This window comes from Gobio gobio (genome assembly GCF_949357685.1).
Source record: "Gobio gobio genome assembly, chromosome: 25".
In the NCBI taxonomy this organism is placed as follows: Eukaryota; Metazoa; Chordata; class Actinopteri; order Cypriniformes; family Gobionidae; genus Gobio; species Gobio gobio.
Window position 1 is genome coordinate 1,016,955 of NC_137121.1, and position 22,311 is coordinate 1,039,265.

General features: G+C 45.0%; 1 protein-coding gene across 5 annotated transcripts in view; it reads right to left on the minus strand.

Moving 5' to 3' along the window:
• LOC307122289 (uncharacterized protein) overlaps positions 1-22,311 on the minus strand; it is a 196,596-nt gene that overhangs the window by 137,320 nt on the left and 36,965 nt on the right. For all 5 annotated transcript variants that reach the window (XM_079810337.1, XM_079810334.1, XM_079810336.1 and 2 more), the window contains 7 exons: positions 18,632-18,666; positions 18,377-18,411; positions 13,906-13,948; positions 11,973-12,018; positions 8,185-8,236; positions 6,254-7,875; positions 6,057-6,091 (listed from right to left, as the gene is read on the minus strand). In XM_079810337.1, the coding sequence (XP_079666463.1) occupies positions 6,057-6,091; positions 6,254-7,875; positions 8,185-8,236; positions 11,973-12,018; positions 13,906-13,948; positions 18,377-18,411; positions 18,632-18,666 (1,868 nt within the window). The remainder of the gene's footprint in view (positions 1-6,056; positions 6,092-6,253; positions 7,876-8,184; positions 8,237-11,972; positions 12,019-13,905; positions 13,949-18,376; positions 18,412-18,631; positions 18,667-22,311) is intronic.

The window sequence follows — 22,311 nt, forward strand, 5'->3', positions numbered from 1 at the left end:
AAGCCAAGCAGTAGCCTCCACCCAGGCAGCAGGTGGCCGGGCGCAAGGGAGGCGCCCAACCCGTCCAGGGTCCCGCAAAGTCCGCTGGCAAGCACAAGGGCAAGCGGCCCTGAAACGGGCAGCCCAGCAAGAGGGGAACTGCTCAGGGAGTCGGTGTCCGCACCCCTCCCTCCCCCGGAGGAGGACCGGGGGGAGAATATATTTTTCGGTTTCGGTCCTGCCGCTGGCTCTCCGGAGTCCAGCGGTACCCACGTTCTCAGAGCAGTTTCCTTTGTCCCTGGGCCCAGAGAGGCTCAAGCCGGCTGTGTGCGACGCCCCCGGGCCTTGCCACTCCTGGCTTCCCCTCTCTTCTTCGCCAGGGGGTGGTGTGAGGCTAGAGGACGCCCCCGGGCCTTCTCTCCCACACACTGCCCCACCCTGGAACGATCAGACCCACTCCGGGTCGCCTCCGGGCCGTCCGGGTTGGGTCTGAGCGTTCCACCTCGCTGCCCCACCCCGGGTACGTCTGTGGTGCCATTGGTCCCGCTTGCACGGCTTCTGGGGGCCTGGCTAAGAGAGCCCCCAGACCGTCTCGCTGGCTCATCCGTACTATCAGACTCGGCTACGCGACTCAGTTCGCGTACCGGCCTCCCAAGCACAAGGGCATCCTCTTCACCTCCGTGCGGAGCAGTGATGCCCATGTCTTGCGGTCAGAGATCGATGTCCTACTGGCGAAGGACGCGGTCGAGCCGGTTCCTCCAGCCGATATGAAGTCGGGGTTCTACAGCCCCTACTTCATTGTACCCAAGAAAGGCGGTGGGTTACGGCCAATCTTGGACCTGCGTGTTCTGAAACGGGCCCTGCACAAGCTTCCGTTCAGAATGCAAACGCAGAAATGCATTTTCGAATGCATCCGTCCCCAAGATTGGTTTGCAGCGATCGACCTGAAGGACGCGTACTTTCATGTCTCTATTCTCCCTCGACACAGACCGTTCTTATGCTTTGCGTTCGAGGGGAAGGCATATCAGTACAAAGTCTTGCCCTTCGGGCCGTCCCTGTCGCCCCGCGTCTTTAAGAAAGTCGTGGAGGCAGCCATTGTTCCGCTCAGAGAACGCGGCGTTCGCATTCTCAACTATCTCGACGACTGGCTTATACTCGCCCAGTCTCGGGAGCAGTTGTGCGAACACAGGGACCTGGTGCTCCGTCACCTCAGCCTGTTGGGCCTTCGGGTCAACCGAGAGAAGAGCAAACTCTGTCCCACGGAGAGGATCTCTTATCTCGGCATAGAGCTGGATTCGGTCAATCGGACTGCGCGCCTCACAGAGGAACGAGTCCAGTCAGTGTTGAACTGCTTGAATACATTCAAGAGCAGGACGGTGGTCCCACTGAAATTCTTTCAGAGGCTCCTGGGGCATATGGCATCTGCAGCCGCGGTAACGCCGCTCGGATTGCTTCATATGAGACCGCTTCAGCGCTGGCTACACGACCGAGTTCCGAGGTGGGCGTGGCAGAGCGGCCAGTATCGGGTCCCAGTTACCCCGTACTGTCGCCAAACCTTCAACCCTTGGTCGGACCCCTCGTTCTTACGGGCCGGAGTGCCCTTGAGACAGGTGTCCAGGCATGTTGTGGTATTCACAGATGCCTCAGCCACGGGTTGGGGGGCCACGTACAACGGGCATGCAGTCTCGGGTCTGTGGACGGGGCCCCAGCTGCATTGGCATATCAATTGCCTGGAGTTAATGGCGGTACATCTTGCGCTAAGTCGCTTCAAGAAGCTGCTTCAGCACAAACACGTACTGGTCCGCACGGACAGCACTGCGGCCGTTGTGTACATCAACCGTCAGGGTGGTCTGCGCTCCCGTCGCATGCTCCAACTCGCCCGCCACCTCCTCCTGTGGAGTCAGAAGCATCTGAGGTCGCTTCGTGCCATTCACATCCCTGGTGCGCTGAACCAGACAGCCGACAAGCTCTCTCGTCAGTGTCCACTTCCGGGAGAGTGGCGTCTCCACCCCCGGAGCGTCCAGCTGATATGGGACCTTTTCGGAGCCGCACAGGTAGACCTGTTTGCCACTCCGGACTCGTCCCATTGCCAGTGGTACTATTCCCTGAACGGGGGTACCCTCGGCACAGATGCACTGGCGCACAGCTGGCCCCGGGACCTACGCAAATATGCGTTTTCCCCAGTGAGCCTTCTAGCACAGACTCTGTGCAAGGTCAGGGAGGACGAGGAGCAGGTCTTGCTAGTTGCGCCCTACTGGCCCAACCGGACCTGGTTCCCCGATTTTACACTCCTCGCGACAGCCCCACCCTGGCCGATTCCCCTGAGGAAGGACCTTCTTTCTCAGGGAGGGGGCACTCTATGGCACCTGCGTCTAGACCTCTGGAAACTCCATGTCTGGTCCCTGGACGGGACGCGGAGGTTCTTGGTGGCCTGCCACAGGCAGTGGTAGACACCATCACTTCAGCTAGAGCCCCCTCTACGAGGCGCCTCTATGCCCTGAAGTGGAACCTGTTCGTTGAGTGGTGTTCTTCTCGCCAGAAGACCCCCTGAAGTGTTCGATTAATGTTGTGCTTTCTTTCCTACAAGATGGGTTGGAGCGAAGGCTGTCTCCCTCCACCCTGAAAGTGTACGTCGCAGCAATAGCGGCGTATCACGATGTAGTTGAAGGTAAAACCTTAGGGAAGCACGACTTAATCGTCAGGTTCCTCTGAGATGCGAGGAGACTAAATCCTCCTTGTTCTATCTCGCTACCCTCTTGGGACTTAGCCCTGGTGCTCAGAGCACTTCAGGGCCCTCCTTTTGAGCCTTTGCAGTCCGTTGAGTTAAAAATCCTGTCTATGAAGACGGTACTCCTGACTGCATTGACCTCAATCAAGAGGGTGGGGGACCTGCATGCGCTTCGGTCTACGAATCGTGCCTAGAATTCGGTCCCGGTAACTCTCACGTCATCCTGAGACCCCGGCCCGGATACGTGCCCAAGGTTCCTACCACTCCCTTTCGGGACCAGGTGATGAACCTGCAAGCGCTGCCCTCGGAGGAGGCAGACCCAGCCCTGGCTTTATGTCCCGTCCGCGACTTCGCGCTTACGTTGACTGGACACAAAGCTTTAGGACCTCAGAGCAGCTCTTCGTCTGTTATGGAGGCAGCAGAAGGGAAAGGCTGTCTCCAAGCAGAGGTTAGCCCACTGGATAGTGGATGCTATCGTCTTTAGCGTACCAATCGCAAGACGTGCCTTGCCCGTTCGGGTTGCGAGCGCACTCCACAAGGAGTGTTGCCTCCTCCTGGGCGCTGGCTCAAGGCGCCTCGCTGACAGACATCTGTAGAGCTGCGGGCTGGGCGACACCTAACACGTTCGCTAGATTCTATAGCCTCCGTGTGGAGCCGGTTTCTTCCCGTGTACTCGCCTCCAACGGCCGGTAGACGTGAAGTGCCCGTTCCTGTGTCGGCTTGCTACGCCACTCCCGCCTATGGCCGGATTCGTGCGTTTATCTTCTCCAGTTGTGTTCCCCAGAAATGGTGAACCCTGTCGAGCTCCTCCGTCACCCCTTCGGTGTCAGACGTTGCGGCCGTCTGACGCCAGGCCTGCACCCGTATGCTTGTGGAACGTGTGTGTAGGCTGGGTTCCATATGTGTTGGTCCCCTCACGGCGACCCCATATGTGTATTTCCACGGTACCTGCTACCCTACTCGGCTAGCCCCGTGTCTTTCCCTTAACAGAGCCCCGCTCTGTCGTCTCTGGGTGTGTTCTTTCCCCCCTGGGACCAGGTTGGATCCACCCCAGAGACTGCCATATGTTGCACTACCCTGATAGGTTAGTCCTTATGAGTATTCCACCTCTCCTCCCTTGGAGGATGTGGCTCCGCAGCGTTCCATCTCCCTGAGACTGGCACGCTTCCCAGCGTTATCCAGTAGTCACGCAGAGTGGGTCTTGCAGGAACAGCAGTGACTGACCTTCCCTGCCGGGAGCCCTGACTCCCACTCCAACATAGGAGTGGTCCAGCGAGCTCAGGCAGGGCGCTGGAAGGGCCAGCATCTCTGGCGTGTTGGTAGGGATCCCAATTCGTCGGTCAGTTCCGACGTACGTCGAACGTGACCGACTGAAAGGGAACGTCTCGGTTACGTATGTAACCCTCGTTCCCTGAAGGAGGGAACGGAGATGTACGTCCCGTCGCCAGGTGCTGTGCTTCCGCTGAAGGGCCGAGTCACTTATTCGGCTCCTCAGTTGGAAAAGCAATATGCGGTACTCCACTTCCGTGTTTATACCCGCGGTGCGGGGCGGTGCGTGGACCGCATGCCAATACAATTGGCTCGTTTCTAATACACTCGAAGTAGACTGGTCTCTGAAGACAGATCCCAATTCGTCGGTCAGTTCCGACGTACGTCTCCGTTCCCTCCTTCAGGGAACGAGGGTTACATACGTAACCGAGACGATTTTCTGTCTAATTTTTTGACCCAAAGCCAAATGAGATAACATAAGGTTATTTAAAACATTTGACTTGTGATATAAAGTAAGTTTGGAGTAAAAACATGGTTTTAATCTCATTAATTGTTTTGTTTTAATAAATTGGTGTAATAAATCATAAATTATGGTTTAATAAATCATAAATTGTTGTGGCAGATAATAAAGATCGTTTTAAGCAAAAACTCAATTTTGATTTTAAAATATAATAGGCCTTTGTTGACTACATTCCAAATAAAATAAACTACAAAAAATATATATTTCCTTTGCTCTGTTGCTCTCTGTCACAGGCCTACCTGAAGCTCAATCAGTATGCAGCTCATTATATGGGCTATTATGTTCTTTTGTCCTCTCAGCATTATTCATTATTCATATGTCCTCCAGCATTATTCATTAGCTATCACGCCTCCTCGCATATTGGCTTTGTGAAGAAAAACGGTCTAACAAATTTTAAATCAGTGTATTGTTTTATGTGAATGAGTAGGCTCAATGATTCTCACATCAGTATAAAGAAAAAACTCTAGGCAAATACACGCTGGAGTCAAAAGTCTTGTGAACACATTTCTATTGTATGTTTTGAAGTTCAAAACTTCTAAAGGGCCCCAAAAGAGCTCAGACTCCAGAGGGTTAATGCGCTGGATTATTATCACATACAGAAGAAAGCTCGTAGAGAACGCTGCTTTTGTTATTGTTTTGGTCGAAGTCATTCACTGTAATCCTGAATAAAAGCTTCAGTGAGCTACACCCTAAAAAAAAAGGTTCTATATGGCACCAAAAATGATTCTTGGCTCGTAATCATAGGGGAACCGTTTTAAGTGCTATATAGCACCAATTTTGGTGCTTCAGAGGTTCTTCACCGGTTCTTCAGAGGTTCTTCACCGGTTCTTTGATTAAGGTGCTATATAGCAGGGGTTTTCAAACTTTTTGTGTGTGTGGGCCACTATTTGTAATCAAAAAATTTTGCGGACCACCTCATAACACACATAATAAAATATGTCTACACACAGTCCTACCTGAATTATTCCGCACCTCTAAATAGGCTTACTAGCACTAAAACTATAACTAGTCATCACATCAGTACAACAGGCTTGTTAAAAGAAAGTTTACTGCACACAACATATTTAATTTATTTATTCTGGCTCATAGATGCATCCGACTCACTGTCAATCTCTTCATTTTTTGTAACTTCTGCCTCTGTCTCTTTTCTCTTCAAAGAACCTGTTGTTATCCACCGATCCATAACGGCACTGAACTTGAACGCCACTAGCCTATTTTAGTAATCGCACAATAACTTGACAATTTAATACAAATGTTATATCAATATAGGCCTACATCTTCTTTTTACTTTTTATTTTTTTATGGGAATTTCCTGGTAAAATTATGGTAAAAAAATATTATTTTATTTTATTTTATTTTGCCTTTCCACGGACCACCTGCAGTACCCTCATGGACCACAAGTGGTCCGCGGACCACAGTTTGGGAATGACTGCTATATAGCACTGCTACCATATACAGAACATGTTAAGATATTATGTTAACTATGTAAAAAGATATTTCATGAGATCACGTGTAATGGGGCCCATTGAAAATTTGTGATTTATAATGTAAGAATATTACCAGTCAGTGTTCAGTTGACAGTCTGGATTTTGAATCTAGAGGAAAGATGCCTTGATAAATTAGTAAATCATGCAATGGAAAGGTCTGAAACATATTATATATTTTATTATTTAAACAATAGTTGCAATTGCCCTCCTTTACTAAAATATTCCAGATATCAAAGCATGAAATTAAATTAATAATTGTTTCTACATTACCTGGACAACACATGAGTCTTTCAACCCTTGATTCCCCTTCACCTTCAGGTCTTCTGATTGAGGAGATTTGATCTGATCCAGCTGCTGTTCTGGGTTCAGAAGCACAATCATCAGAGCTGAAAACTCAGCAGGAGAGAGTCTGAGTCCAGATTTCAGAAGTGTTTTTATCTCCTGGATTAGATAACGGTCATCCAGCTCTCTCAAAGCATCAAACAGGAGACTGCTTTCAACTGCATTTTCTGAAGAGGAATTCATGATCAGGGTTTTGATGTGTTGAACTGCATCTTGACTGGATGAAGATCTGCTTCTTCTTCTCTGTGTCAGGAGGTCTTTTAAAGCTCTCTGACTGGACTCCAGTGTCAAACCCAGTAAGAAGCAGAAGAAGAGATCCATCTGTTTCTGTAGAGTGATGTTCAGCACTTTCTGGAGCGAGTTGTAGTCTGTGAAGCTCTGCTCTCCAAATTCAAGATTCAGGCTGGAGAGATCTCTGAGATGGACTATATTTCCTCCATTAATGATCTCAGTCACATATAAAGCTGCCAGAAACTCCTGTGTTCTGTGATTCATGAAACAGAATGATTTACGCTTGCTTTGTTCATCTATCACTTTTATGATTGATGAGCTTGCTTTAACACGTTCAGCACTGAGTCCATAAGGTTCATCACTGAAGAGAGAGCTGCCGTTTTCCAGCAGGTCAAACGCTATTTTCCCCAGAGCTATGATGGTCTCTTTTCTCTCTCGATTCGGTTCGGTCTGAGCTAACAGAAATCTGCTGTACATCTGAGTGAGAGTCTCGGGGAAATCATCTTTGCCTCTTTTGAACATTTCCTCTGGAATCGCTGCGATGATTCTGCAGTAATCTGGTGAATAACACATGCTGTTGATGCGTGGTGATGTCCTGATGTGACTGATTACTTCTCTACACATTCTCTGATCGCTGATGCTCTTTCTGAAATATTCCTCCTTCTGTTTATCATTAAAGCCCTGGATCTCTGTCACACGATCAATATATTCAGCAGGAATCTGATTGGCTGCTGCTGGTCTGCTGGTGATCCAGATCTGAGCGTTTGGAAGCAGATTTCCCATGATGAGGTTTGTCAGTAGATCAGAGACTGAGGCTGGTCTGTTTATATCAGTAATCTTCTTTGTGTTTTCCAGAGGGAGTTTAAACTCATGTAGTCCATCAAAGATCAGCATGATCCTGTCAGAGTCAGTGGGCTTCAGATGTTCAGTGTTTTTAAAGCATCGCTGCAGAAGCTCCATGAAGCTACACTCCTTCACCGTCTCTTTGATAATGTTCAGCTTCTGGAAAGGGATCAGTAATACATATTCAATCTCAGGGTTTGACTTCTCTTCAGCCCAGTCCAGGATGAACTTCTGCACAGTCACAGTTTTTCCAATGCCAGCTTCACCCTTCATCAAAACTCTCCTGATATTCTGGCCTTCAAAGATGTTGATCAGTGTTTTATCACTGATGTGAGAATCATGTTCCTCTGTGATGTGGGGCTCAATGAAGACATGGTTCAGTAGTCGTCTTCTCTCTCCAGGTGATTTATCCTCCTTCAGATACTGAAATTCCTCCTTCAGTCTCAGTTTAAATGTCTTTGAATAGTCCTTTGATTCTACATAGACACAAACACAGTTCAGATACTTTCACATCACAAGCTTCTCCTTTATACTTACATCAGTAACATTTATTTTGCACACATACTGAGTCTGTATTAAGGGTTTTCTAGTATTTAGGGAATTTAAAACACACTCAACATTCTATGCTATAAGTCTTTGAATAAATAACTGCAACATCAATGAGACACATGTGTTTTACAAAGTGGCTGATTATGACAAGAAATCAAATGTTCTCATTCATTACAATGGACTGGACCTGAATCTCCAACTATGTAAATCGAATTGCACATGTTGTTATTGGTTACCTGAGGAGTGACTCTGTGTGCTGCTCCCTGGGTTGATCATGGACTGCTCATTCTGTTACAGTGCAAAAAACAAAAACAGACATAGAAATTCCACTATGAGCGACTAAATGACCCAGTCAAATATCTTATTATAAGGTTTAAACAAGGAACAGACTTTAAACTACAATTATTAAACTCAAAGACTTACAAGCACACACACACACACTCTGCTTCGTCCCTGGTTTACGATCCTGTTCTGTCTGCCTCTTGTTAACTGTTTGCCTGGATACTGGACTCTGATTGTTTACCACCTGCCCTGACCTTCTGCCTGTTATGACCATTCTCTCTGCCTTGCCTCTGACACTGCTGTTCTCCCTGGTGATTCGACTAAAGCCTGCTTGTACTTTGACATTGTTTTACTTAAATAAACTGCACATGGATCCCAACCTGCCTGCGTCCCTGTTACAGAAGACTTTGCGATATACAGATCCAGCGGTTTCATGCACTTCTCCAATGAACTGTCAAGGATATTCACATCTGAGAGGAGAATATCCAACCCAGCCGTCACATCCATCTTGTAGGGTGAGTTTATTGATTTCAGCCACTTCCAACAACAACTGCTTTGATCTACCAGTCAGCGTAAACTATGAGTCAAGAACACTCACATCCAAGGCATTGATAGACTCTGGGGCCGCATGCATTTTACTTATGAGGAATTGGTGCAGCAACACAACATTCCACTAATCCCATGCAACTCTCCTTTTGGCAGTGGCAGCGCTAGACGGCGCCCTCTGGGGAACGGTCATGTACGACACACCACCATCGACCTGTGTCTCCAAGTGGGCATCCTACATACAGATAGGCCTGTCACGATTGGTCGATACAATCGACTGCGTCGACGCTGTTAATTTGTCGACGTCAATATTTTTAGTCGACTGGGTAAGTTGGGTACGACATGAAATTGTATTAGTACTGGTACTTTAAAAATGACAGCACTCTAATAAGAGCAGTATTTCTTCATTTGCGTCGATGTGTGACAGCAGGAGTGAGGACGTGTGTGAGCTCTGCTTCGACCGTTCACTAAACAATGGAAGCTGAACAGTCAAATATATACGCGCAGCTCAGGGAAAAGAAAGCAACAGAAAAGTGTGGTGCGGCCAGACTCTGACCTGAAGCATGCGCAGCCGTCTTTCACTCAGACAGATCGCGACGCCAGTTTCGCGGATTATTGGGTTTGAATGGTAAAAAATATGTAAAAATGCTCGTCCTGGCGAGTATTCGGGTAAGCGCAGTCGGATATGTCTTTAGTGAACGTATACAGAGTTGAATGAGAAATCGGGTGTTACAATGAATTTGGTCCATGCAGCTCTTAAAGGGCCGGGCCTAATGTTCTGTGTGAAGCAGGGCAGGGTAGGAACATGTCGGCCAAGTGAGTTTTTAGGGGTTTTTTAACCCTAAAACAATGATAAAACAATGAATAGTTAGTTCTTTCATATTATTCAATTACTTTTACTGTTTTTTGCCATGGTATGGATTCAGTATCGGTATTGAGGTATTTTAGTGTGGTATCGTATCGAAGTCAAAATTTTGGTATCGTGACAACACTATTTTATATAAAAAGTATTAGCTGATATTCTCTTTTTTTTGTTATGTTGGTTTATACTTTTTTATAGTACACTACTGAAGGTCAATGTTGCAAGTTAAATTAAAGGTTTTTAAGTAAAATTGTTGAAAATTATTGTTATAAATTAGTCGATAGATTAATCGATATAAAAATAGTCGTTAGTGGCAGCCCCACATACAGAAATCATCTGTTTTTACGTCATTCACTCTCCACATAATCCCATCATCCTGGGCTTTCCTGGCTATGAGAACAAACCGATCATCCGATGGAGTCCTGCCGGTCAATCCAAGTGTCTGAGTTTCGCCGATATCACACCCATCAGAACCACTGTCATATCCAACACTTCTAACCGCACGCTGTGGGTACTGAATACTCTGATCTCCAAGAGGCCTTCAGCAAAGCGGAAGCATCACAACTTCCACCAGACCGTGCCAATGACTGTGCCATCGATCTGCTGCCAGGTACCACACCACCCAGAGGCCGCACCTTTCCACTCTTTGAATCTGAGGATCAAGCTATGAAAGCCTACTTCAAAGAGGAACTGGATACAGGATTCATTCAACCATCCACTTCTCCCGCAGCAGCAGGTTTCTTCTTCGTGGGTAAGAAGGATGGTGGGCTTTATCCATGCATTGACTATCGTGGGTTAACCCCCTAGAGTCGGCGGTTGCGCCGGTGCGATCGGCTCTCTTTTTTTCTTATCAGTGCCAAAGATACTCAAATACCTCTGTCGTTTTTTATCATTCAGGCAAGTGTTATACATCATTATAATCTGTTAAGTTTCTTTTTTTTTGTGTACAGTCACAATAAAAACAAAATGTTTTGCTTTTTGCAAAATAAAGAAAATAAACATGATGCGCGATCTGCAGCCTCTCTGTCAAAGACGTTCATTCAGATAGTCTTCAGAAAAGGAACTCTAGCTTAGTGAATACTTGTCTCACAAACATGAGATATATGTCTAAAGAAACGCTGAAATGTCAGGTTTTAAACAATGTAAACCAAATCGAAAACAAATATTCTGTGTTTATGTAATCTGGTTGAAAAGTGATAGATGTCAGTCACCCGCGAGCCACTTCATTACCCGCTAATGCGGCCACGCCCACGGATCGCGCGCTCTTTCAAATTGAAATACTGACGATCCAGAGTAGACGCCCACACATCAACTCATACAAACACATCTAGTGAAGCGCTGTAAATTTACTTCAGCTACAACGTTTTGAGACGCGTTGAGCATTAATTCACCTCATGAAAAGCTATTCATTTCTTAAAGCAACGGATTATCTTTTGCCAACATATATCTATTGTGTGTTTTGAGGCCTTAATTAAAAAAAAAAAAAATGTTTTCTCAAAAATCATGCATAAACATTTTTCTCTCAAAAATACAAGCATGTACATACATGTTGCTTAGATATTATGGTAGCCCAGTTTGTGCTGAATACAGTGTAATTACACTTTTGCCATTAATGTGTTTATAAGCAACTGAAAAAAACACAAATGTCAGAGCATGTCAAAACTTCTAAAGGGCCCCAAAACAGCTCAGACTTCTAGGGGTTAAAAGACATAACAGTGAAATTCAGGTATCCATTACCCTTGGTTCCTGCTGCTTTAGAACAGTTAAGAACTGCCAAGGTCTTCACCAAGCTGGATCTTTGCTCTGCCTCCAACCTAATTCGCATTCGAGAAAGGGATGAATGGAAGACTGCCTTTTCCACAAGCAACGGGCACTATGAATATCTTGTTCTGACTCTGCTTCGTCCCTGGTTTACGATCCTGTTCTGTCTGCCTCTTGTTAACTGTTTGCCTGGATACTGGACTCTGATTGTTTACCACCTGCCCTGACCTTCTGCCTGTTATGACCATTCTCTCTGCCTTGCCTCTGACACTGCTGTTCTCCCTGGTGATTCGACTAAAGCCTGCTTGTACTTTGACATTGTTTTACTTAAACTGCAAATGGATCCGAACCTGCACACACACACACACACACACACACACACACACACACACACACACACACACACACACACACACACACACACACACACACACACACACACACACACACACACACACACACACACACACACACACACACACACACACACACACACACACACACACACACACACACACACACACACACACACCTCTCTAACACTTGAGCTCATATTGATGTACAATACTGTACCTTCACTCTGGGATGTTGTTCAGGATTTGTTGGTTTTGCATTGCTCCTTTAACAGGCAAAAATATTCATTTTAGTTGAGTATCAAAACAGATATCCTAGTATTGACCATATTACCATACATTGTTAAGGTTAATTTTAATTATTTCCCTGCCATTGACAGAATTGTCCTGCTTTCCATGTTTTCACTGTTATATGGTAGGGGGCGCTATTACACATCTTACTGAAAGAGTGATTTATTGTGCCATAACCTTTATATCTCTATGAAGAAGAAATTACTCCATGACCAATGCAGAGAAGCAAAATTGAATGAAGAGGCTGCAGCGCGAATAGTAGTGATGGCCGTTCATTAATGATTCGTCACTCTGTCAGCGTTCGTCAGAGTTTTAAATTGCGGACTATAATGGTTGCTACGCACTTGATTATACATAAAATAAGCTCCCTTTATTCAAGCTGTGTTGTGTGTAACTTCACCCATACACAGCAGTGATAGATCAGATCATTGACTTTTGAAGTCTTTGAATGAATAATTGGTCACTCAGAAATTATATCTTCAAGTCATTTCATTCATTTGAGCGGCCTTAAAATATAATTTTTCAATAGCTAATTTCTCCAACCATGTCCTCAAACGCAATCTTAGTCATATTCTGAATTAAGAAGCCATTATAGTGTAGCCACAGATAAATTATGACCAACACAATGAACAAATCACTGTCACAAAGACAGTGTTTCACGTTTCTCAATTTCTTTTATGTTTAACAGAAGAAAGTCATATTTGGAATGACATGGGGTAGGGATGCAATGATTATAGATCATGTTGGTACAATTATAGTCTGAGAAATAATCACAGTTTCACGATTATTATTTATTCATTAATTTCACAACAGTGTAAAAAATCATATGAACACTCTTTAGATTTTAAAGTGTTATTTATTGCTGCCTTTTGGAACAGAAATAACACAGTATCCAAATAATACAGCACAAAATAATAATAAAGACAAAAGTCCATCTCTCCCTTTGGAATTAAAGAAAGCTGACCTCTGCTCTGTAAACAGCCATGTCAGTGTGAGGGGAATAAACTGAACTGTTACTGTAACCAACTATCATCCATACGTATTAATTTTAATAATCTTTTTAATAATTGATCTAATTTTACATGTGGCCTGAGAAAGTCATGTTTATTATTTTGGTTTGTTTTCTATTATGTGAAGTTTAAGTAAAAACCATAGAAAGAAATTGAGAACATGTTAACATTAACAGGGTCCACGATTTGTTCCCCCTTTACCCCTGAAATGCGATGGATTTTAACCCAGTGACATAAGATCACAATATTCTAATTAAAAAAAGGCTTTGAAGCTTTCGAGTTTTCAGTTTCGCTGAGCCAGTCAGTTTCATGCTGACTTTAAAAATACCATAAAATCAGAATGAAAATGTGTAATTTTGGCTTTTATTTCATGCCTGTAGCTTCGCACTCATTTATATACTAGTGTACTACTAGATAAAAATGGAACCTGCTACAAATTGTTGTCCAATAAAATAGATGATAACCTAAAATAGGTAGCAAATTATTGTTGGGTCTGTTGTGAATAATTGAAAATTGTAGCCCTTAGATACATCTGACCAAACTGTGTTTAAAAGTATATCAACACAGGAAGGAAAAGATAATCTGTCAAGATATTTCATAGGGCCTTATTTTGTGTTTCACGGAAGAAAGCAAGTCATGCAAGTTTGAATGATGTGAGAGTGTAAATGATGACAGAATGATGTTTCTAATGTGTCACAAAGGAAGGGGTTAAATTGTTAATAGGTATGTTTGTTTCAGGACACACATTTCTGTTTACATGAACATATAATTGAACTCTAAACCACTCTGTTATGTCTCTGTTTATAATCTGCACTAAAGCACACTTAACTTTGCATAACAAGACTCTCCTACCGTATGCCTTCATCTTGTCCTGAAGCAGCAGCCTCTTTTTTCACTTTTATACAGATGAGAAAAAAACAAATGTATTATTTGGAAATTGTATAGTTTGATAGCATATAACGTTCCCTTTAGAGTGGAACTCGATACAGCTTATGATGTTTAGGCTATGGGGACGCTTCTGCATGAGCCAGTGTTTGAAGCATGTGTGGAAAACAAGCCAATCATATTAGCCGAAGAATGGTCAGGTGTTTTATTATGGAGTGAATTTTGTGCCATAATTAAACAAACAAATCCAGCATTTTGCAAACAAACACGATCTGCTTTGTAAAGGAAAAACTCAACTTGCAAATGAACAGAAAGCGATTTGCAAATACAAAGGTCAGTTTGAGCGAAAACGCAGAGGAGTAACAAATATATGTACTGTGCTTTGCAAATAATAAATGAGTGAGTAAATTACATCATATTTCACAAATAAATACAAACGATCCTACAAATTGCATGTAACCTTTGAACAAATACCAAATCTAGTCCATAAAAATACCTGTCAATTACAATCTCTCAGCTTAATTTTCTCACAAATGCAGTTTGCACAGATTTTCTCACAAATGCAGTTTGTGCAGATTTTCTCACAAATGCAGTTCGCGCAGATTTTCTCACAAATGCAGTTTGTGCAGATTTTCTCAAAATTGAGTTTGATACACAATAGTGATCTTGCAATACAGTACAATACACCCTCAATACTTTGAACAAATCCAAAATAGTTCAAATGGTAAGCTATAGTTTTTAATTATTACTTTTAACACAGTTCATTTAAGTGCTAAATTTGATATTGCATCAGATGTGAACTTATAGGCTGGGCTTGGTCCTTCTCCCCCGGGAAATGGTGACAATAGAAAATAAATATTCATAATTCTGCTTATAATATAGCCTACTCTGCTTAAAATATATTTTATTTTTCCATCCATCCATCCATCTTCTTCCACTTTATCCAGGGCCGGGTCGCGGGGGCAGCAGTCTAAGCAGAGATGCCCAGACTTCTATTTTATTTTTAATTTATTAAAAATATTTAATAAAAAATGAAAGCTCAAATGTGTGCCCTTCAGCATTTACCATATTTGATGTGACATTAAAATATCTCATACAAAACTAATCTGTCTAAACTTTAATCCACTATACATTGTTGCATTTTAGTATTGCAATATATTGTGATACGATACACCCTTACATCATTTTGAATGTTCTTGAATGTTTGAATCATATGTACAAATTACATAAAAGTAAATTATTTTTTATATCCCGTTACACTACAGTGGATAAATGGTATGGAGGATGGATGCATTTTTAATGAGAAAAAACTAGCCCTAGCTAATTTACTATGTAACTAATTTTGCACTGATACCATATTACATATAAACAATATTATCTTTAAATTATTATGATTTTTTTTTTTTTATTATTGAAATAGGGTTGGCATAGTGAAAATCTCAAATAATAGATACAGTAAGACAGAAACTCAGCTGTTCACCGCTCATTTTCGTCAGCTGAAAACATGTTTCAGGGCTTCTTGGGCTAGTGTAAATTGACCCAAAGCGCCATCTGCTGTTTTGCAAGAGGAAGTTACTCAACTGCATTTGTGAGAAAATCTGTGCAAACTGCATTTGTGAGAAAATCTGCACGATCTGTATTTGTGAGAAAATCTGCGCAAACTGCATTTGTGAGAAAATCTGCATGAACTGCATTTGTGAGAAAATCTGCACATACTGCATTTGTGAGAAAATCTGCATGAACTGCATTTGTGAGAAAATCTGCGCAAACTGCATTTGTGAGAAAATCTGCGCAAACTGCATTTGTGAGAAAATCTGCGCGAACTGCATTTGTGAGAAAATCTGCGCGAACTGCATTTGTGAGAAAATCTGTGCAAACTGCATTTGTGAGAAAATCTGTGCAAACTGCATTTGTGAGAAAATCTGCATGAACTGCATTTGTGAGAAAATCTGCGCAAACTGCATTTGTGAGAAAATCTGCGCGAACTGCATTTGTGAGAAAATTAAGCTGAGAGATTGTAGTTGACAGGTATTTGTATAGACTAGATTTGGTATTTGTTCAATGGTTACATGGAATTTGGATGGTTTCTATTTATTTGTGAAATATGATGTACACTCACTCATTTATTATTTGCAAAACACAGTACATATATTTGTTACACCATATTTTATCAGCTTCTTTGTCTTTAGTAGTGGTGTGCAGCAGAGCCAATATCTTTATCTGTATCTGTAACAATCTCCAAATTATTTGTATCTGAATCTGTATTTTGATAAAACCAAAAGTGGTGTGGCTTTAACCGTAAGTTCGTACAATTACTCAAGAAGATCCTATGGTTTTAAATGTATATCTGTTTCCTGCTTGGTTATCATTGACAGACCTGCAAACTCCTCAGAGTAAAAAAGGTGACAGTGTCGCGGGGGCAAAAAAATCTAATTTTTTTGTGATTCTAATGTGCAAATGACACATTTCTGAGCGCGACTTAAAGAGAATGACACATTTAATATTTTAAAAATGATTTTATATACAACATGGAAATGCCTGGAACTCAAGGAAGTGTTGTGACGCATGACACAAAAAATGAAAGACTAACAGTAGGGGTGTAACAGTACACAAAACTGATGGTTCGGTACGTACTTCGGTTTTGAAATCACGGTTCGGTACAGCAGTTTTACAAAATTGCTTTTTATTTATTTTTTATATTTAACAGTGGTTTACTGAAAAAGAAAAAAAGTGTCTGTCCTTGAATTAATTAAATTATATCTAAATTCAGTTGCTATTTATTTTTAGATATAATAATCAACACTCAAATAACACATTGTATGCAAACATGTAAACTTCACATAAGGCAGTTTTTGCATTAACTTCTAAATCTAATTATAAAATAGTTTTTTTTTCTCCAATTCGTTGTTGAAATATAATAACTTATACACAGTGTCTGTCATTTTCATGACAGGTTTATTTAACATGCATGAAATAATCAAGACATCCCTAACAGGTTAAGTAGAATATAATGAATATAAATGCTAATATAGTGCATATATTTAGTGAAAGAGTTGATTTCTCTAGTGAATAAAATTCTGTGGACACTGAATGACTGCCTGAGGTAAATGTGATGCTAACGTTACATGACATTATTTAGTTTACAAGCAGTTATATTGACGTCTTTCCGCCGTCGAAACACTGATTTAGCAATTACACCACATATATACATGACAGTAAGTTGTAATGTATCCTCAGCATACCTTCAGATGGTCATTCATGTTTATTATTTAGTAAGAGATGTTTGATCGCCTTCACAGATGATCGCGTGCGCGTCGCGCGGCTGCTTGAGCTGTGATCAGTGACGAGTCACGCCACATACAGCGTCAAAACGGCATTTATCATTTGAATTTCGTGATAAAATGGACTGAATACTTAATACGTTTGTGTGGGAACTCGGATTGAAGTGTGTTCCGCGCTTAAAACAAGCCGACTGTGAACTGTTAAAGATTGCACTCGGAAACCGTTCGGTAACGTGACACGCGTGCACCAAAACCTACCCCCCCCCCCCCAACCCAAAACAAAAACTCTCTGGTTCTGCACGATTCACGTAAATGACCCAATTGATGTGCATTGAACAAACATGTCTTGTGTTACTCATAAAATACTTATTTTGTATTAGGATTATAGTATTTATTTAGCCAACATTTATGGAGCCAATAGCCTCATAGATTTTAGATTTTATGACTTTTTTTTGTCAATGTGTTTGAAAGATAACTTGTGAATACATGAGAAGTATTCATTTATATTCTTGCTTATAGTTCGCAAGTTTTTTATTAATGCGATATATGGTGTTATCTTGCTGTATTAATGTTTTCTGTTTTGCCATAAACATGAAGATAGTTAGTGTTTCCCTCCCTATAAAACATAACTATAACCAGTGCTTATTTGAGGTCTGGTTATACTTCATACAATTAGAATCTTTCGGCAATGTATTTATGGTCTTCATGATGTACTGACATCCTGTCACCTGACCATTCTTCGGTCAATGTGATTGGGTTGTATTCTACATATGCTTCAGACCCCAGCTCATACAGAAGCGATCCCATAGTGTAAAGCCATAACGCAGCATCGCAATCCCTCTCAGGGAACCAGGTTACATCCATAACCTGAGACATTTTGTTTGCAAGTATGATGATTGTATTGCATTTAAATTTAATGTAATTAAATATAAATTATTTATCTCAGGATTCATGTAGTCAGAGATATATAGGCCCAATTTTCACTCTTGAGAAGACATTATATGTCAAATGCAAAAGCAATCAAGTTGCTTCCTGAAATTCAGTATCTCTTTTATATTTCCAGGAGGCATTGTTAATAAAATGAACTGAATACACACAGAAACCTCTTTATAGTGTATGTTTACAAGTTTGGGTGCAGCACTAAATAAAATACTCACCTTTTCTGTACATCAGTAAGTATGCAGACATAGAGCTGTAAGAAAATATTCCAAATAAGTCCAAAATTACAACATTTACTCCCAGAGATGCTGCAAAATTACATTTTAAAATGTGGTAAAATTTTTAGTGGAGGACAAATTGTATGTATGTATCCATCTACACAATGATTTACTGTCATGAGCAAATATTTTTACTAAAATTCTTAAAATTAATTGAAAAGGCATGCTTTGTGATTTATAAAGTAAGAATGTTACCAGTCAGTGATCCATTGATAGTCTATATCAGGCCTCTAGAGGAAAAAGTACTTGATGAATTAGTAAATTATGTGACAGAAAGGTTTAAAATATACATTATTTATTTGTTTAAACAACAGACATTTCTATTCAACTTCCCGTAAATAATTTTTCCAGATATCAGGGCTGCATTTCCCGATAGCGTTGTCTCTTAGTGCGCTACGATGACTCTAAAGGTATAACTTAACTAAAGGTATTCCATTTCTAGGCGTGTTCTCCGAACTATATACTAGGAGGTTTCTTAAGGTGTGCCTTCTTAAGTGTGATGTTAGCAAGTTCTGTCCGTGCTGAAATGGTTAATCAATGGCTCAAGAATCGATTATTGACTCTATCAGGGTCTGTTTAACTGCATTGTGTGAGAAAGGGATGATCTTTATAATAGAAGCACTTCAGAAATAGTTTTTCAAGACGGCTCGCCCGTGCACTTCCGGGTGCGATCGATTTTCCGCTGCTGTCTGTGGACGCATTCACTGCTCGGGCGTGTTTGGGCTTCAGCACGCACGGGCAGTGTTTGCGGATGTGTCACGTTTCCATTGCGGGGGCGTGACCATCGCGATGTCACGGTCGAGACTCAATGATCTCCGTGAGGAGAGAGAGTCCCCTCTGCCACACCCCAATCTACCGTCCCCGAGTGAGATGGTACTTTGGCTGGTGGCCAGGGTGACCTGAGGGCGGTGCTGTGGTATTAAGAACCCCGACGTTCATTCCTCGGGCCACACCCCCCTCTTATACGTCGCTTCCGCGAGTGTTGGATTGAATCTACGGCCCGTCTCTGACGCCCCGTTCGTTCAGTTCACGCTCCGGATAGCAGTGAGATGTCGATCGCCGCATCCCAAGGTGGGCTGGAGTCCTTTGGGGATGACGATTAGGTTGTGCTCCGCCTCCGGGTGTGTCAGCACTGCCTGATCTGACCTAAAGTTGACAGCCATGTTATCTCGGGCAGCCGCGAGTCTCGCGCTGGTGTGGAACTCCGCCCAGTCGCGGGTGCTCGTGGTTGCGCGATTGGTTTTGGGGGCGGCACCCGACAGCTGTTGGGCCCCGCCCCCAATGCCTTTCGCTCCCGGGGTGCATGAGGAGATCACGCGGTCCCGGAAGTCCCCGTGCTTCTCGCGACCGTTTGGTGGCCTCCTCCGCCTTCTCTGCCCTTGATGGGGCCGCGGCCTAGGGTACACTGGGGCCCCCTCCCCCCCCACTGTTGAACTCTCTGTTGCGCACTACGGTGTCCACAGAGGGCTTTGACGTGGCGTGGTGTGGCTGTCCTAAGCACCCCCCCCAAAGCCTGTGGGCTCGTCTACTTCGGTGGCGTGGTCCCGCAGTGCTACGGGCAGGCCGCCGCCCCTTTGAACATGCACAAGGGTGGAGCCGACCCAGGGCTCTTCATTGAGCTGCGTGCCGCAACTGACCCCGCCCCCGGGCGGTGAAGGTGGCCACACGCTCCCTGGGTCGGGCGATGTCCACAGCTGTGGTCCGGGAGAACACCAGGCCTTACCTGGTGATGTGGAGGACGTTGAGCGGGCCCGCCTCCTCAACTCACCCATATCCCAGGCTGGCCTCTTCGGCGGCGCGGCTGAGAACTGCGCCCAACAGTTCTCGGCCGCCCCAGAGCAGACTGAGGCTGCAACACGTACTGCCTCGGCGGCCAGCTGCTGCACCAGCCGCCGGCCCAGTCGCCTCAGTCCGCTCGCCGCCGAGGGCGCCCTCCCTCTTCCCGCCCGGCCCCAGCAGCAGCCTTCACCTGGGCCGCGCCGTGGAGGTGGTTGAGGATGTCGCCCAGTCCGCTCCCCAGACTGGTTAAACGCCAGGATGGAGGTGGACAACTCAGAGATGGGTTCCAGTTCTTCCCAGGGGATGGTAGCAGGGCCTCTCCTTCCCCCGGTGGAGGGCCGGGGGAAAATCCTTCCGCTGCTGGCCCCCGGGCTAGCAGCGCTTGGGAAGAACTCATGTTCCTGTCTCTGAGCACCCAGAGACCGGTGATGACAGTGCGCGCCACCCTCGGGTCTCGCCACTCGCATCCCTCTCTGTCGCCAGCCCCCTGGCAGAGCAGACCCCAGTGGAACGCGAGTCCTTCCCTGGGCTCCTCTGTCAGGGCGCAGCCGTTAACCGTGCTCCGACCCGGGGACGCCCAACAGCCTCCCCTGTCCGCGCCGGTAACGCTGCCTCGCTGCCCCACCCAGGGTACGTCTGTCGTCCGGATGACCCCGTTGGTGCAGTCTCTGGAAGCCTGGCTTCAGCTTCCGGGGCTGTCCCGCTGGGCTGCCCGGACCATCAGGCTCGGCTACGCGATTCAGTTCGCGCAGGCTCCTCCCCGTTACAGGGGAGTCCGCTATACCATGACCGGGGCCCATGCCCCCGTCATGCGTGCGGAGATTGCCACTCTACTGGCGAAGGGTGCAATCGAGCCTGTCCCTCCAGCCGAAATGAGGTCGGGGTTCTACAGCCCCTACTTCATTGTACCCAAGAAAACCGGTGGGTTACGGCCAATCCTGGACCTTCGCATCTTGAACCGATCCCTTCACCGGCTTCCGTTCGAGATGTTGACTGCGAAACGCCTTTTCGAATGCGTTCGTCCGTACGATTGGTTTGCAGCGATTGACCTGAAGGACGCCTACTTCCATGTCTCCATCCTTCCTCGACACAGACCGTTCCTACGGTTTGCTTTCGAGGGGCGGGCATACCAGTACGCAGTTCTCCCATTCGGGTTATCTCTGTCCCCTCGCGTCTTCACGAAGATCGCCGAGGCAGCCCTTGCGCCCCTTTGGCAGCACGGGGTCCGCATCCTGAACTACCTCGACGACTGGCTCATACTAGGCCACTCTCGAGAGCAGGGTTGCGGACACAGAGATCTGGTTCTCCACCACTTAACCCGTCTGGGCCTTCGGGTCAACTGGGAGAAGAGCAAACTTTGCCCCGTGCAGAGGATCTCTTTTCTCGGTATGGAGATCGACTCGGTCGCCATGTACGCGCAGCTTTCGAGTGAGCGCGCGCAGTCTCTGCTGACTTGCCTCCGACAAATCGAGAGCAAGAATGCGGTTCCACTTAAACTTTTTCAGAGGCTCCTGGGGCATATGGCATCTGCAGCCGCGGTAACGCCGCTCGGATTGCTTCATATGAGACCGCTTCAGCACTGGCTTCGCGATCGAGTCCCGAGATGGGCATGGCAGTCTGGCACGCTCCGGGTCCAAGTGACTCGGGCCTGCTTACAGACACTCACCCCGTGGTCGAACCTCAGCTTTCTACGGGCCGGTGTGCCCTTAGAACGAGTTTCCAGGCATGTTGTCGTATCGACGGATGCCTCTGCCACGGGCTGGGGTGCCATGTGCAATGGACAAGCAGCCGCGGGCTCCTGGACAGGACCCCAGCGTCTCCTGCATGTCAATTGCCTCGAGTTGCTGGCAGTACGGTTCGCCCTGCACCGCTTCCGAGCGTTGCTGAAGGGTCAACATGTGCTTGTCCGGACAGACAACACGGCCGTAGTAGCGTACATCAACCACCAGGGCGGTCTACGCTCCCGCCGCATGTCTCAACTCGCCCGCCATCTCGTCTTATGGAGTCAGAAGCGCCTGAGGTCCCTTCGTGCTGTCCATATTCCGGGAGTCCTGAACCACGCAGCCGACGAGCTCTCGCGGTTTCAGCCTCTCCCG